Source organism: Eretmochelys imbricata, chromosome 2 (genome assembly GCF_965152235.1).
Source record: "Eretmochelys imbricata isolate rEreImb1 chromosome 2, rEreImb1.hap1, whole genome shotgun sequence".
Classification (NCBI taxonomy): domain Eukaryota; kingdom Metazoa; phylum Chordata; order Testudines; family Cheloniidae; genus Eretmochelys; species Eretmochelys imbricata.
In genome coordinates, this window is record NC_135573.1 from 36,664,067 (window position 1) to 36,681,429 (window position 17,363).

General features: G+C 41.6%; 1 protein-coding gene across 1 annotated transcript in view; it reads right to left on the reverse strand.

The window, feature by feature from the left end:
- BAALC (BAALC binder of MAP3K1 and KLF4) overlaps window positions 1-17,100 on the reverse strand; it is a 36,441-nt gene extending 19,341 nt beyond the window's left edge. The window contains exon 1 of the mRNA XM_077808907.1: window positions 16,923-17,100. Within this exon, the coding sequence (XP_077665033.1) occupies window positions 16,923-17,100 (178 nt within the window). The remainder of the gene's footprint in view (window positions 1-16,922) is intronic.
- Between the last annotated feature and the right edge of the window lie 263 nt (window positions 17,101-17,363).

The window sequence follows — 17,363 nt, forward strand, 5'->3', positions numbered from 1 at the left end:
AAGTGGCCTGAATATTGAAATGTGATACTCGCAGAAGGGGAACTGCACTGCTTAGTGGCTCAGCTGGCGAGCTGGGGCCAGAAGGATCCAGAGAGGGCAAAGCCATTGCCTCCATGGAGGAAGCCTTGGGGTATGGCTCAATACCCAGGCCAGGTAAAGACTGTCATACTATTAAAGGACTGAGCCTGAGGAGGGCTGCAGGACATTATGGAGGGCCCTGAAATAGACCCAGTTGGACTGTATGCTGCAGAAGGGATTTGTTTTGTTTGCACACCAACAGTGCGTGACTCGGTCAGAGGGCTGAGTCTCAAAAGAACTGCCTGAAAAACCACTGACAGGGGTTACCACAGACTGAGAGTGGAGCAGATGCACACCTGCCCTGGGATGCTCGCGAGAGGTGGGTGCCACCCTGTTACACACCCCATGCACTGATACACCATCAAGAAATAAAGAGGCAAATATCGTGGCTATATTTGTTCTGGAAGGAAAATACAGATGGTACCGAACTTAACAACTTGCCTGTGATCACAACCCCACACACACTACACACAAAATAACAGGCTTAAAACTTGTCTAATCATCTAGCACATAAATTTGAATTTAAGTTGTGATCTTCATTTTAAGGAGTGGAACAACTTTCCAGGTCCAGGAGAGCAGTAAAATAAAAACAATTTCAAAGTTAAATTGAGGCCAGTCAGCCTTGACAATAACCTTTTATTAGGCCTTAAATAATAAATACTTAGTACATAGAGAGGTTTATGTCATTAAAGAACTCTGCAAACACTTACAACACTTCTGGGAGGTTGGTAAACATTACTAGCTTCACTAATTTTCCCAAAGCCACAGAGGAATCCAGTGCCAGACAGGGTAGATCCCAGCATGACCTTCCGGCTCCTGGTCCCTCACTCTGGGTCTTATTTATTGGATACAGCAGTCATCTAAGACCTAGACCCCTTTCTTCTGCTGATATGCCCACAGGAGGAGGGCAAGGAAGAAGGAAACAAAAACAGTTCCCTCCTAATTCTTCCATTTTGGGGTGGCATTTGCCTTCCCTTTTTGCTCCTGGAAGAGCAGGGGTTCAATCTCTCACCCTCTGTGGATCCTCTGAGAGCCACACTCAGAAAGCCAGGGCCCCCTGTATGGTAGCCTGGTGTCTCTTTGCTGTCTCCCAGTCCTCTGTGGCTTTCTTCTCTGGAGAGTGTCCTCTGGAAGCACCTTAAGAGTGAAAAGGGATTCCATAGTGCAGGGAGAGGTAGCAGAAACATTAAACAGTGTTAGGTTTTATTAACTTTTCTGAGTACTCCCACAGGGTTTGGGCAATGTTGTTCTCATAGCCTTAAATATAGCAACACAAATGGTTCTGCAATAATAAGTCAATTAGTGATGAAAAATTACATGGTTTTGAATGAGAGAAAGTGCTTCTGAATCACTCCGCTGACATGTTCCTTGGTCGCTATGGTGAAAATGTATTTGTTTAAACCAGTTAAAGAAATACTAGGGATTCAGTATTCCCTCGGTATAATCAAAGGGTTAAAACAATAATATTAATGTAACTTTGGGGATGATTGTTTTTCTTGTTTCTGGTTATAAAAGTACTAGAATATAACATTAATTTTCATTTATCTTGCTGAAATCCTTTTAGCTGTAACACTTCAATCAACAACTCTTATCAAGGATTTCCTATTGTGCACCTTGGAAATAATCCATAGGCAAACAAAATAGAGTCCATTTTCATTATTCAGCCACTGGAAAATGTATTTACATTATCAGAAATATCAGATCTCCACTTGCTACCACAGCAAAGTCTTCCAATAGTAACGTACATATAATCCTGGGTTAATGTTGCATTTATGTTCTGCACATCCATATGTCAAATCAATTATTTTACTCTGGTAAAGAACAGCAAATAGGGATTAATTCCTCTTTAGAGAGGGAGGTAAACAATTATTTTCAGTTCGAATGTCTTAAATTACAAAACAATGAGTTTTTTTTTAATCTGAGAGGTTATACAAGACCGGCTCTGATCTGTAAGAGTTACCATAGCATCCCCTCACAACATTCCCCCTTTCTGACTCTCCTTCTCACCTTCAAACCATGTGTTGGACTCTTTTCTGACTGACGAGGATTGGATCTCACTTCTTCTGGAGCCTATAAATATAATTTCTGAGTGTTTTGGAATCACTAGAAATCTCTGCAGGGTGTTTGTAGCCTTTTATGTTATTTAAAGTGAATTTAGTAATGTGGTATTATGCCACTGTAGGTTTGGCTCTGGTGGCTAGTTTCAAGCTTAAGAGAGTGAAAGTCACCTCTGCTACTTGCTTCAGATTTAGAGTCTCTAGGAACACATAAAGACCAAGGCTAGTGGCCATGCATACATTCACAAGTACAAGGTCTGGTCTGTTTTACAAGTTTTATTAAAGGTTATTAAGGTTATGATTACCTATGCATATAGAAATTACATAAAGACCTATGCATAAATTACAAATATAGTCATACTCGCATGCTTAACAATATTTCTAAGGTCTGATGGATGCCTTGCCAATTGATCATCAGTAGAGGGATAGTTCCTATTGGAGTTTTCCTGTAGGGAACTCATTTTACTCAGTCTGGGAGCCCTCTTTTATCTTGTGATTCTGACTACACCTACACTCTGCACGAGTGTGTGAAGGTGTCCACCCTCTTTTTCCTTATTTGTATTTGTTCCCCCAAGAATAATGGTGTACCCCATTTTTCATAGGTTGGTTATTCTCATTAGCATTTATGCATAATGTATACCCTGCAGTTAGGGCCCGTGTTAGAACAATGCGACTACCAGGTATCTTGTAGTCAAAATTACTCTTGTGGTTAATTTTTAAGCCATTTGCACATCTTTTCCTGTAATCTTGTAGCACAGGGTCATTCTTTGGTCACTTATTTATGTCAAGCATTTCTTAGGCCTAAGTCCTAGTATGGTTAAGCTGACATTTTACATGCCTCTGCCTGTAGGCCTTGCATTTCAGCCCTACTTACTTAGATACCTAATGCATTCTTATCCCTTTTGACTACTGATCAATTTTATACTTCTATAATCCTACAGTTTAAATCTATTTAGCATACAATGATTATACATTATGTAACCCTTTTGCCCATCAGAGCTGGCAGCAACAAGGGCCGGGTTTAGTATCTAGGGGTTCCGTTTCAATAACACAATGCAAAACCGGCTCGAGCCCCCACCCAGTGACCTTTATGACAATTACATACCACCCCCCTGGGCACCTCTAAGAGGCAATACTTCCCCTCTCGCAAGCACAGAGTCTGAGTGAAGCAAAAGCCTTTTAATAAAGGAGGGAAACAATGCGGCATTATGTTGGGGAAACACCACAAACAGGATTCATAACACCAACCATGAGCAAAAGACCCACCCCAAGTAAGTTTGGCAGTGTCCTTTTCCCCTCAAGATCTTAAGTCCAGCAACCCAGTAGTCACCCTACACACACACACACACACACAGTTTCTGTCCTTGGTCAGTGCAGCTCCCGCAGAGTTCAGAAGTTCATCTGCAGAGTTTACCTCCCAGCCTGGGTGGAAGTGGAGGGAGGTATGGGGGACATCTTACATGCTCCTGTCCGCTCCTCTCTGCCAGCTGCCCAGCTAGCCACTCTGCTCCGCTCTCCACGCTAGCCGTCCTGCTGTCCGCTCACCAACTTGTCTTCAAACCCCCCCACACACTTAACACAGCTCTCAGTGATCTCAGCTCTTAGTAACTTCAGCTCTTTAGTGATTTCAGCTATCAGTGATTTTTAGCTGGTAGTAGGGGAGCCTTAGTGCTTGTGCACCACTAGCCCAAATTAGGTCTAATACTTAGACCTAGGTATCAGTGATTTCAGCTCTGCAGCATGTAATGAGACTCCTAATAGAGCCAAAATTAGCTCTGCTATTACACAGCAGAGAGAGGAGAGGTCAAAATAGTGTTTCAGGCCCTCAGAAGAGTCCCAAACTATCAGGTACACATACCTGTCCCCAGTCTCTCTCAATTCACTGGGTTTGGAACCCATGTTCGTTGCCTAGTGAGTGTTACTTAGTTGAGGGCGAGTCCCTCTTTCATAAAATGCCAAGTATAGTTCTACTGTCCTTGATTCACATAACGACGATAACAATGCTTTATTACTTCTGCCCCAGTGACAAAGAGACTGGGGATCCCACAGCAGCCAAAGTTACCATTTGGGCAAGCAGTCCATCATTCTAGGCAGGGTGGGTGTGCCCATGCAAACGAGATCAGCCCTTGAAGTCCTTTTCCAGAGCTCACCACCAGATGTCAGGGTAGAGTTCATTCTGACTCTGCTTACAATTACATGACATGTTAGTTTATCATAACATTACACAATAAATTAATGATAAAATGAAGTAATTGGCTACAGTAGTCCATCTTCCCAAAAGCTGAATGTGTTGTTCAGGTATCAGAGAACTTGTCTGAATCCTGATTCATTGCACAGTAGTACATTATGCTACCCCTATACCATTAGGCTAGTCCCAACCACCTTATTGTGCTGGAAGTTTGTGAGATCTAGAGTTCTTTAATTTTACTTTGATGCTGAGAGTCAGATCTTCCTGATATGAAGTCCTGATATGGTACAATAGAGGCAGTGTGAAAGGACTGGTAAAAGGAAGGCAACTAATGTGGGTTAAGGTTTGTGGGAATTCCAGAAGTGAGACTTTAGGAAGGATTTGAATGAGAAGAGATTGTAGGCTTTGGGGCACTGGGAGTGAGAAGTCATTCTGTAGGATCAGCAGGGTGGAAGGCACAGAGCTGGGAATGGAAGGACACGAATGGGATGTTATGGTTGGTAGCTGCAGGAACCGAAACACAATAAAATGTATTGCTGGAAAAATGGAGGGCCAAAAATCAAAACAAGAGGGATTGGAAAATTATTTTGCTCTTCTGCAGATGGCCAGTCTTTCTCCTGGATAGGTTGGCCTGCAACTCAGTCAGAATCCATGATCTTCTGGGAAGACAGAAAGGCTCAAGATAACTTTTGCTTGATGAGGTACATAAGACTTTAAGAGTCAACCAGCAGAGGGCAAAGCAGAAAACTTGACTCTTCAATCAACTGACTAGAGGGATTTAAAAATAAATCCAACAACTTTAAAAAAAAACAAACCCAACCTTACCTCCTGCAGTGAAGCTCACAGTTACAAACTCCCTCAGTACAAAACTGCACCTTCATTTACCCATTTCCTTTTTTAAAAGCATACACTGTTACTGATCATAATAGAAAAAAAGGCAAAATAGGTTTTTGATACTAAAGAAATAATAAGTACTTAAGCCAATAGCCAAGAAAATTGTTGGAGAAGAGCGCATTACTGATTACGGTACAAAACGGGGACAAGCCATTGTTTCCATGCAAGACCATTGGTGGGAAATATACATACTCACACAACATGTAGCATCATTGGCTTAATCACTGAGAATGCTGTGTTTAGCTGTCGACAATCCCTTAGTGTTGAGCTGTAGTATTCTCAGGGCTAGTTCAAAGGCTTAAATGTTCGGGGGGTAGGCAGAATTACATCAGGAATGTTGGCTGGCAAGTGACCAAGATTCAGTCCTAGAAAGGACTTCAAATGCTGTCTGCTGGTTGGATCATCAGTTTCCCTGGTATGAACCGGGTACTCATGGGTTCACGAAAAAATGCTGAACATCTTTCTCATCACTTGAAATATGAATCCCAGCCAAACTACCTCGGCATAATTCTTGATAGATTTCTTACATATCTTAACCACCTGAGGAAAAGGCGCCTAACGTGAGGACTCAGAACATATCTTTTAAGCAAAATGACCAGGACTTCATGGGGAGCAAACACTCAAATTCTCTGATCATCTGAGTTAGCTCTCTGTTACTCTGCAGCTGTACTCTGGTCTGGCTCCATCTGTCTTACAACAAGTTGGTTGACACACAGATACATTCAACCATGCACATCCATCCCAGCACTATGACTCCCCGAGGTAAGCCACTCATCCACACATCTGTTGTAAGGATGCTACAGCCTCAATGGGTGAGAAGATCAGGGCAAACCCAAACCTGCCACCATACAGTCCTCTTTGACTACCCAAAAGCACACCTGTCTTCAAAGCACCCATTGCAGGCCTACTTGCCGTGCCCAGATTTCTCTGTAACATTGATGTGGCATGAAGAATAGTCTGGAGTTGATGTCAGAAACCACTCTCCTATAACTGACCTGACTGTGCATGTACCCAGCTTTGATTTGCCATGCTGCTCATGGGTCCTTCTGAACAGATTTTGAATGGACCAGGGTCAATGTGCAGCCAGTCTTCACCCCTAAGCACAGGTGCTGGAACTAGGGGTGGTTGGGGTGCTGCTGCACTCCCTGGCTTGAAGTGGTTTCCATCATACACAGGGTTTGCAGTTTGGTTCAATGGCCCTCAGCACCCCCTCTATACAAATTGTTCCAGCACTCCTGCACCTGAGGAACAATGAGAGGATCTCACATACAGCTGTGGCCAAAGACAGACAACGTCACATAGCACTGACAGCTGCCCTCTGACCAGATTTGAGGGTGGTCTGAGGGCTCTGCACTTTGCTGATGAGGGTGCCGCAAACTGGCTTGGCAAGCTCTGCATTTGATAAGAAGAACTGGCATAATCCAACAAAATAGCACTGCTCCATCTCTGCCAAACATGAGGCCTGATGTAAAAGAAAAATTAGCAGGATTGCTGCACAGCTTTTCAGTCCTGACATTAACTGAATCTGAGCTTAAAATAAAAAACAACTTTCAACCTCAGAATTTCTTACACTGCAATTAAGTTCCCTTGCCTTTAAGGTGTGCATTACACCGAAAGTGGGACTGGCATGATTATTTTGACTGTTCTGTGTCTATAATGCTGTTCTTGTTACAGGTATCCAAACCTCTGTCACCTTGAGACTGGATTACAATTATGTGCTCAACATGAGGCTATCCCTAAACACCATTAGGAAGTTTCATTAATGCAGAATGCAGCAGCCTGCGTTCTTAGCAGTGTTTATATATGAAACACATTACACCTGTGCTCTGTGATTGGGACTAACTTCCATTACATTTCCAAGTTCAATTTTATGGGGTTTTTTTGTTTGTTTGTTTTTGTTTTTTTAATCTGTATATCCCAAGTGGTTCAGTATCCACTAGACTCTCTCCTGGAGATACCAAGACAGCTAGGGAGACCCTCTGCTGAGGGCCTATGCACAAGGCACATTCAATGAATTTGTTTTACCCACGTGCAAATGACTACACAAGGTGGAAGATCATGTGGAATCAGTCCCACTCCATCTACTTTGAAATGCAGGGGGAATTTAGGGAGACAGATTGTAATTATACAAATTGGAATTCATCTGGGATTTTGTGAAAAATGGTATGGTCTGTTGATAAACCACAAATGATGAGGATACTGATTATATAACGCATCCTAAAGTCCCCACCTCTACCAGCACAGTAGCTCAAAACAAGAACACTGATTTAGGGAAGAGTACCACCTCCTGAACTGTAAACCTCACTTAGTGTGACCCATACTTACAGGGTAGAGGACTCTATCCTAGGAAGCAGAGACTCTGAAGAAGACTTGGGGGACGTGATGAATAATCAGCTGAACATGAGCTTCCAATGTGATGCTCTGAACAAAAGAGCTAATGCAATCCTGGGATGCATAAACAGTGGAATCTCGAGTAGGAATAGAAAAGTTATTTTACCTCTAAACTTGGCACTGGTGCAACCAGAGTTTAAATACTTCATCTAGTTCTGGTGCCTGCAATTCAAGAATGATGTTGGTAAATTGGAGAGGGTTCAGAGAAGAGCCACAAGAATGATTAATGGATTAGAAACATGCCTTACAATGATAGACGCAAGGAGCTCAATCTATTTAACAAACAGAAGGTTAAAGGCTGGAAGTTGAAGCTAGCTAAATTCAAACAGTAAACAAGGTATAACTTTTTAACAGTGAGGGTAATTAACCACTGGAACAATTTACAAGGGTTGTGGTGGATTCTTGATCACTGACCAGTTTTAAATCAAGATTGGATGTTTTTCTGAAAGATCTGTTCTAGGAATTATTTTGGGGAAGCTCTATGGCCTGTGTTACACCAGATGTCAGAATAGATGATCACAGTGGTCCTTTCTGGCCTTGAAATCTATGAAGCTATAAATAAATCAAACCAATATAAAAGCTTTTCAGAAAAATCAGATTTACCAAGTAAATATTGCTTCAATACTATCCCTGCTCCTCAAGGCAGACATTACTATTACTTCTCCTGATCTACACATTTCCAGCTTCTAATATAGGTCATTAACATAATGCCATCTTAATTTCACAGAGATGCTGGTGTCAGTGTGATCGCTGAAGAGATACAACTGAGAGTGGCATGAAAAATTGCTGTACAATACATGGAGAATTGGATGGATGTTTTACATTTATGGCCATGAGCCATCAAAACGTTGAATCTAGCCACATGCTTAATATATTGCAAGACCAGAAGAAACCATTGTGAATGTTTAGTCTGACCTCTTGTACACAACAGACCACAGAACTTCTCCAGAATAATTCCTGGAGCATATATCTTTAGAGGTTTTTTTATCTTGATTGAAAAATTGTCAGTGATTGAGAATCCGCCACGATCCTTGTAAGTTGTTCCAAAGGTTAATTACCCTCACTGTTAAAAAGTCATGCTTATTTCCAGCCATTGGATTGTGTTATACCTTTCTCTGCTAGATTGAAGAGCCCATTATTAACATGTAGTTAGTAATGGACTGGAATCAAGTCATCCCTTAACTGTCTCTTTGTTAAGTTAAATAGACTGAGCTCTCTGAGTCCTTAACCTCCAACTGCCAAATGCTGGGACCGGACAACAGAGTATGGATCGCTCAAAATTGCCCTGTTCTGTTCATTGCCTCTGAAGCATCTGGCACTGGCAACTGTCAGAAGACAGGATACTCACTAGATGGAGAATTAGTTTGACCCCATATGGCCATTCTTATTTTCTTAGTCTATCCTTTAATCATTCTCATGGCTATTCAATGAACTGTCTCCAATTTATCAACATCATTCTTGAATTGCAGGCACCAGAACGGGACACAGTATTCCAGCTCTGGTTGCACCAGAGCCAAATATAGAGATAAAATAACTTTTTTAATCCTACTTGAGATTCCCCTGATCACGTGTTGCCTGACTACATTAGTTCTTTTGGTCAGAGCATCAAGAGCACTGGGGAAGTAAATGGGAGCTCATGTTCAGATGATTATCCATCACGGCCCTCAAATCTTCTTCAGTCACTGCTTCCCAGGATAGAGTCCTCGATCCTATAAGTACGGCCTACAATATTGTTCCTAGATATATACATTTTCATTTAGTTGTACTAAAATACATATTGTTTGCTTGTGTTCAGTTTACCATGTGACCCTGATTATTCTGAATAAGTGACCTTCTCCTCACAAATTTTTGTGTCATCTGCAAACTTTATCAGTGATCATTTTATGTTTTCTTGTAGGTCATTATTAAAAATGTTACTTAGCACAGGGCCAAGAACTGATCCCTGCAGAATCCCAATGAAAACACATCTTCTCAATGACTATTCCCCATTCACAGTTACATTTTGAGATCTATCAGTTAGCCAGTTTTTAATCCATTTAATGTGTGCCATGTTGCTTTTATATCATTCTAATTTTTTAATCAGAATGTCATGCGGAACCAAGTCAAACACATTACAGAAGTCTAAGTACATTACAGCAACACTATTACCTTTACTAACCAAACTTGTAATCTCATCAAAAAAAGATATCCTGGTAGTTTGACAGGATTGAGTTCCATAAACCCATGTTGATTCCTTTTAATTACATTAATCCCCTTTAATTCTTTATTAATCTATTCCCATATCAGCTGCTCTATTATCATGTCCAGGATTGATATCAGAATGACATCATTACCTGGGTTATCCCATTTACTTCCCCAGTGCTCCATGACTTATTGAAAATTAACCTTATCAATCGAGCTCCTCAGCCAGCTCTTTTAAAACTCTTGGGATGCAAATTATCTAGACCTGCTGATTTTAAAATATCTAACTTTAGTAGCTTCTGTTTAACATTCTCTAGCGATACTGGTGGAATGGCAAGAGTGTTATCATATGATGAGACTACATCATCTGTTTTTCCCCAAATAGAGAATATAAATGACTATTTCTGCCTTTTCTGCATTATTATTGATGATTCTACCATTTCCATTTGCTAATGGACGAATACCATTGTCAGAATTCTGTTTGTTCCTAATACATTTTAAAAACTTTTTAAAATTGTCCTTACCTCGGCTGGCCATAAATTTCTCCTTTTGTCCCGTTGTTTCCCTTATCATTTTCTACAATGCCTAACTTCTGATTTATATTCCTTACTATCAACTTTCCCTTTTTTCCACTTGTTGTATAGCTACCTTCATTTCCCTGTAAACTCGGTCATGTTTGTTTTGGTTTTTTAACTAGCATGGCCATCTTCCTCAATTGTGGCTCTTTGGGCATCTAGTAAGGTGTTTTTAAGTGATTCCCAAATTATCTTTCATATTTTTTCTAATTAAATTATTTCTCCCAGCTGATTTGGCTTGTACTTGTTTTCAGCTTTGTGAAATCGGCCCTATTAAAGTGCTGTGTGTGTATGTGTGTGTGTGCCGGGGGTGAGGTGGGGTGGGGTGGGGGGATTACATTACATTACTGGTCTAAACTTTATTCTGTTTGCACATTATAAATGTAATGAAGTCATGATCATTTGTACCTAAGCTACCATTAACTTTTACGTCTGTGATCAGTTCCTCTTTATCTGCTAGGACAACATCTAATTTAAAACTGATGTGTTGTAAATATAAGTTTAGGCTACAAAGAGGAAACCTTAACTGGATTCCAAGTTGAATACAATATATATATATATATATTTGAATGAAGAATGCAAATGTTCAATGTAGTGTCAATTCCGGTTGGTTTGCGCCCATCAGTTATTACACACTATATCCAGTTAACTATTCTTTTCATCTACTGCCATTTAAGGTTATTTATAATTCCCTGATTCATGGGCTGAACTAAAGATGTGATTTGTTCTTGGCAGGAAAACTGAGGGAGAAAGGCGGTTATGCTGTGCATCAGTGTTATTTCTTTTCAGTCCATGCAGTACTTCCCATCAATCTTTAGTGGACAGTCTGTGAAAAATTGAATTTGCTGTCACTGAACGATGAGGTATATATGTGAATGACATGTTCAGATTAATTCCTCTGAAGCAGCAGGGTCTTGCACTCTTTCAGATTGCTTTTGGCTTGCTTTTATGTTTAATACGGTGTTTGTACTTACAGTACTGGCAGCACAGAGGTTTATTTATATGTTCTTCCCTGGGTGCTAAGTATTCTGTAAACCCTGGTGCCATTCATGCCAATCTGGAGAACATCCCCATCAAATTATGATTTAAGGGACTGATTTGCAAAGGGGTCTCAACCCATGCATTATCGCAACCCATCCTTTTATGCATGCACAAACATCTGTACTAACCCACTGTACAAATAAAATTTACCGAGGTTTTGCATATCACCTGCATGTATAAATATTAATGCTTGAAAAGTGTGTCTGCTCAACTTTGCGTACACATAAATGGCCACTTTCTGAAAACTAGACACTATTTTCCTGCCATCTCTTCTTCCTTTCTTCCTCCTCCCTTTTGCTCTCTTCTTCATTGCTGAGAACTGGGCCTGTTCAACACAATATATTCCCAGCAGAAGTTATGGGGAATGGAAGTTGAAAGAGTGTGTAGAATAAAATACATTGACAATAAAAAATGGGCCACGTTATCTAGTAATTTAATCAAACAGTAAAGTTTATACTAAAGTTCTGGAACACATTTACACTCAGTAAGGATGTCCTAATTATCCACTGGTCACTACAACACTTGACTGTAATAAAGTCACCCCTTCTTATTTAGCGATTAAACATCAGAGTAATTATTATGACACATTCCTTATATATTCCAGAGTTTAAATGATCTTATGGGGGGGGGGGAGGAAAAGGCAGGTATAAGAACATAGAGCGTGGCATGGATATACCCTTATTATGCATTACTGAACTGGACATTGCATTAATGGGCTCTCCAGCAGAAATTGTTTATTGTAAAATATATTTAAAGATATAATGATTTAATAAAGCATCTTTCTTTTTCACAAGATGAGATTTTCATTTGCAACCTCATGGTTGTTTACTCACGTTAAACTTTTAATTTCATGTTTACCTGGTCAATGGAACAGCAGATGACTGCAGCTGTGGTTATAACCAATACTGCTCTCTGTTGTTATGGCAACTAGTGTTCAAACAGCCCTGGTTTTCTACAACTCCTTTCAGTTTCTCCTATTGTAAAGCAACACACAAGGGAAGGGAAACTTTCAGAAACTTCCATAAAAAAATTGGCCAGTGCTTTGAACCCCTTTATTTTATTTCAAGTATGCTGATTCTTGAGCAGGAATCCTCAGCCTAAGTGCCAAGGTGATATCTATCAGCCTTTCCTGGCGCTGTGAGTGATCACACATTTGTAGAACAACTACATCATTCTCAGTTGGTATTTTACTTAAGTAAATGCAACAGAACAAAAATATTTTTTCATAAACACACACAAATGCATCTAAATAGAGACAATTATGCCAAATATCAGCCTGATATTGTTGATTAGCTGATCTTAATTTATTAATTTTTTTGTGTCACTGTTGAGTTTTCCCTCCTATTATTCTGGTGAAATTTCCCTAACAAGTTCATGAAGGGCCCCATCCTGATCCTGCTTAATGGACATTTTGCCAATGATTTCAGAAGAAGGATTTGGCCCATGGTATATACTTTTTTCTGCTAATAAGTCTGCCCACTGAGAGTAGGCACCTTTGCTAACACCATGAATATGTTTTCCTCTACAGCAGAGGTTCTCAAACTGTAGTCCGTGGACCACAGGTGGTCCGTGAGCTCCATTCAGGTGGTCCGCAGATAGTTCCTTCTAAGGTGTGCACCTGGGTGGCTTCACTAATTAGGTGGCTGGACCCTGGAGAAGATGCACATGTAAGGTGAGGTGGTGGTCTTGGGGGAAATAGGTGGGAGGGGGCAGTAGGGTGAGAAGAGAGGGTGGGGGCAATTTGGGATGTGCAGGGCTGTAGCAGCTAGAGAAAGAGGCAACTTTCCCCAGCTCCAGGGCTGCAGCTGCTAGGGAGAGATGGCCCTCCTTCCCAGACCCAGCTCCAGGGCTGCTGCAGGGGGGGAGAGAGGGCACATCCATTGCATTAGAAAGGTAAGACTACTGATATTAATATGAGTTGTGTGCTTTTATTTGTAGAACAAAAAAAACGTTAATTAAGGGGGTTTTTATATAGCGCATTTATCCAAAGCGCTTTACAATAGTTAGCTAATGGTACAAACAACATTTGGAAAGATCATTATGTGATCCGCTGAGACCCTCAGCAATTTTCAAGTGGTCCATGAAAAAAAAAGTTTGAGAACCACTGCTCTACAGTATGTCAGGCTGATTTGCATAAAATATACTGTGGATAATGTTCTTTGATAGGTTACAACTGTAAAGTATACAAAAACTAATACAGAAAGGTTTATTTGTTTTTTCCAAGTCAAACAACAAAATTACTCAAGTAATTAAAAAGAAGTCTTACTTGATGTGCTCTTAAGTAAGTTTTTTGATCAATTAAAGATGAATTATTATTTATAATGCAGCAGCACCCTCGGACAAAATTTGGGCCCGTTGGTGATAGATGCTGTAAAAATACATAGTAAGAGCCGGTATCTGCTCTGAGGAGCTGTCAATCAAAAGGGACAGATCATGACTATATGACCTTTTGAGCAAGAGGCAGCATTTTGTTTTATTAGTCAAAGTCATTTTCCGGAATAAGCAAAAACTGAGTTTAACACGGCTGCTGATTTAGGAGAGAGTGGGAATAGAATGACTTAAAAGGAGCTACTTCTGAGCAATAATACTGAGTTTGGTTTCAGCTGTAATTGAGTTAATGGAACTCTTAAGGGTTTTTGATAGAGGTTTGTGTTTTGCAGTTAATAGACTGTTTACATTCCCACTAGATGTTTATCATAGTTTTTGCAGCAAGTTATACATAAATATGAACTGAGACATTACAGTTTTGGTGGTTATTCAAAAATTATTTACCCGGTGGTTTTCTTGTGGGGGATTAGCCTATTGGTGACTGAGTCTGATCCTGTAAACCCTTACTCATGCTAGTAGTTCTACTGAAGTCAATGAGGCAACTCTAGAGAGGAGAACCAAGTGTAATGAGTTGCATGATGAAGCCCTATGTACTTCTATGGAAAAACAGTACTATTATTATGCCCAACTGTAGACTGAGCATTGGCGGAGGTTTGGGAAACCAAGATTCTGTGACAAGTTCTTAGCTTAGAATTAAATGGAGGCTCTTATCAGTATTCTGCTAGAAACTCTCATTTCCCACTCCTGGAAACCACACACCCTAAGTTTAGACAAGTTTGTCTTTTAAAAGGTTTCTTTCAATTTCACCACCTGCAATGCTTCATAATGTTACCTGTATTTTTATCTCTCTCTCCCCCTTCAATATGTGAGGCTGTTTGGTGCTATCAAAAGCTCAGCTTTGGACTTTCATGAATGGCTACCGAGTATATTTTACTTCTGTTATGATCCTGGTCAGAGGACAGAGGATCTGTTCTTTTACAGTTTTCAGTATTTCACTTACAGGTTTTTAACAATGAATATTGTTCTGTATTTACTCTTGGGAAAAATACAGAGATGTTGAAATTTTGTTGGTTTATTTAAACATTCATGCTAAAAAGATGTAAAAAGACTGATAAATAATCTAAAGAAAAAAAACTAGAACAGGAAGAAAGAAAAGATGAAATATGGAGGGGGACAGAAGATAAAAAAAGACATACAGTAATGAATTGTAATTTTATTTAATAAAAAGTTATGCCAAAATGTTATGAAATATCATAGGTTTGGCTACACACACATTTATCTATAGTGCAATTACATAAACAGAGCTAAATATACTGGCAGAGAGAAAGAAAGATGTATTCTGAAAATATTTTTGACAGGTATTATTAATACCAAGGATGGGGTTGATTATTTATTGTGGTACATGGGAGTATTACCAGGAATGACAGGATACCAGGAAAGGGAAAATCAAGGTTTGAATATTAGGAAAAATTCCTGACAGTGAGATATAGCTAAGGAATAGTCTCCCAATAGAATTAAGTTAACTATTATTATTATTGCGGTATTTATACTGTGATAATACCTAAAATGTATTAGGAGCAGCAACCAGCAACCCTGTCTCATAGTGGCACATCACCCCAAGAACTTACCATCAAGTAGTGGTAGTTCCATCATCTGGAGCATTTAAAACTTGAGTGGACAAAACACTAGACTATATATATTAGAGAGAGAAGGTGTATGAAGTTATAGCTGACCTGAAGAAGAGCTCCAGGAGCTAGAAAGCCTGTTTCTCCCACCAACAGAAGTTGATCCAATAGGAGGTATTACCTCACCTATCTTGTCTCTCTAACATCCTGGGACCAACAGAGCTCCAACAATACAAAAAAATGTATTCTATGAACAATCCCAAACTGACAGAAAAACAACTTGTGTTTTTTCTCTCTCCTCTCTATGATTCCATAGGCCGATTGAAATGCCCTCAGAATCTAATTTATCTAACACCTGCATATTGAATCTCTCCTCCCCTTTCTCCCTCACTCTGTCTTTCCCCACTGTAAATTCTTAGGTCCACTGCTGGTTAACAATGTGACAAACCTTAAACATAAAAAGTCAAATTGTAGGCCAACTGCCTTATTTCACACAGTTGGGTCAACTTGATTTTCTGCAATGTCATGGTCCATGGAATTTTATTTTCATGGGGGTTTTAAGGAAGGGAGGGTTGGCTGATTTGTACCACTTTTAAAATATACTCCTTAATACCTTGTTTTGCATGGTCATTTATTCTGCACCAAGAGACCATACAGTCACATTCTCTTCCAGTGAGATTATCACAAAACTAATGCCATTTATATGTTCTCCCTCAAAAAATTAAGCATCATTATCAAAGTGTGGTAGGTAGAGAACAAGCCTTTTCTAATAAAAGCATAGGAATGTGAAAGTTCCTCCTTTTCCATGTCCACTGGAAACTACAAGAAATTATGAGACCAGTGAAGGGTTTTTTTGATACACGATGCAGTGCTGCTGCAGCAAACACGAAGTTTTTAAAGTGCAGACTTAGATGCCTGCATAGGCTTAAAAAAGCATATTTTCCCAAGGGAAAAAAGAGAACTAGACTCTATAGAATACCGCTTTGGTGCTAGTTGCAAACCCGTGTCCACGCATTTGATTAAACTCTTAACAGAACAATAAAGAGATTCAGACAGTTCGTCCGTCCAGCCTGGGGATGCTGGATTCAAATGTGGTGTTTCACATAAGTGAGGACATTTTCTATGTGCCCGATGTTAGGGTTCAGCGGGAATTTCCAATACCTGGGGCTCGGTGAATTGAGGAGCACCGTGGTATACTCATGAGAGACAGAAACGGCCCACACTTCACAGATCGCTAGGAGTAAGCCTTAACCGGCGATCTCCCCGACCCCTCGCATTTGTCTCACCGCGGCGTACAGACGCTGTTCGCCGGCCAGGTTCCCGGCGCATCAGTCGGAGCCGCTTGTCCTGCCGGTCCGCCCGGGGTCTGCGGCTCGCGAACACGGAGCTGTCCCCGCTCCTAGGCTCCGGAGGGACGATAGCTGGGCAGCCCACCCGCCCCAGCTCAGAGCCGGCGGGGGACCCCAGCTCGCCCCGGGGACCGAGCCGGAGGGAGGGGAGCGGGACAGGAGATGAGGGGCTCTGGCGGCAGCCCCGGGGACCCCCCGCCCAGCCCAGCACTCACCCGGGTGCGGCGCGCCCTGCTCCCGCAGTCCGGCCTCGGCGCGGGCGCTCTCGTGGCCGCAGGCCGGCGGCGGAGGCTCGGTGTCGGTGTTCGTCAGCCAGGTGGACTCGGTCTCGCGGGTCCAGCTCTCGTAGTAGCGCGGCTCGATGGCATCGGCTCGGCTCCCCCCGCAGCCCATCCTGCCGGCCCCGGGACCGGCCGGCTGCAGCCCAGCGCCCGCCGCTCAGTGCCAGTGCCCCGGGCGCGGCCAGCACCGCATCCCGCCTCCGCCCGCCAGCCCGCCCGGGGGCCGAGACCCGCCGGAGCAGCGCGCCGGTCCTCGCCGCTGTGCCCTCTGCCAGGCAGCCGCCCCTCCCTTCCTCGCCTCCCCCTCCCGCTGCTCGGCCTTGGGGGTGTCCCGCCTCCCCGCCGTCTGCACCGCCTCGCTCCCCGGGAGTTCCT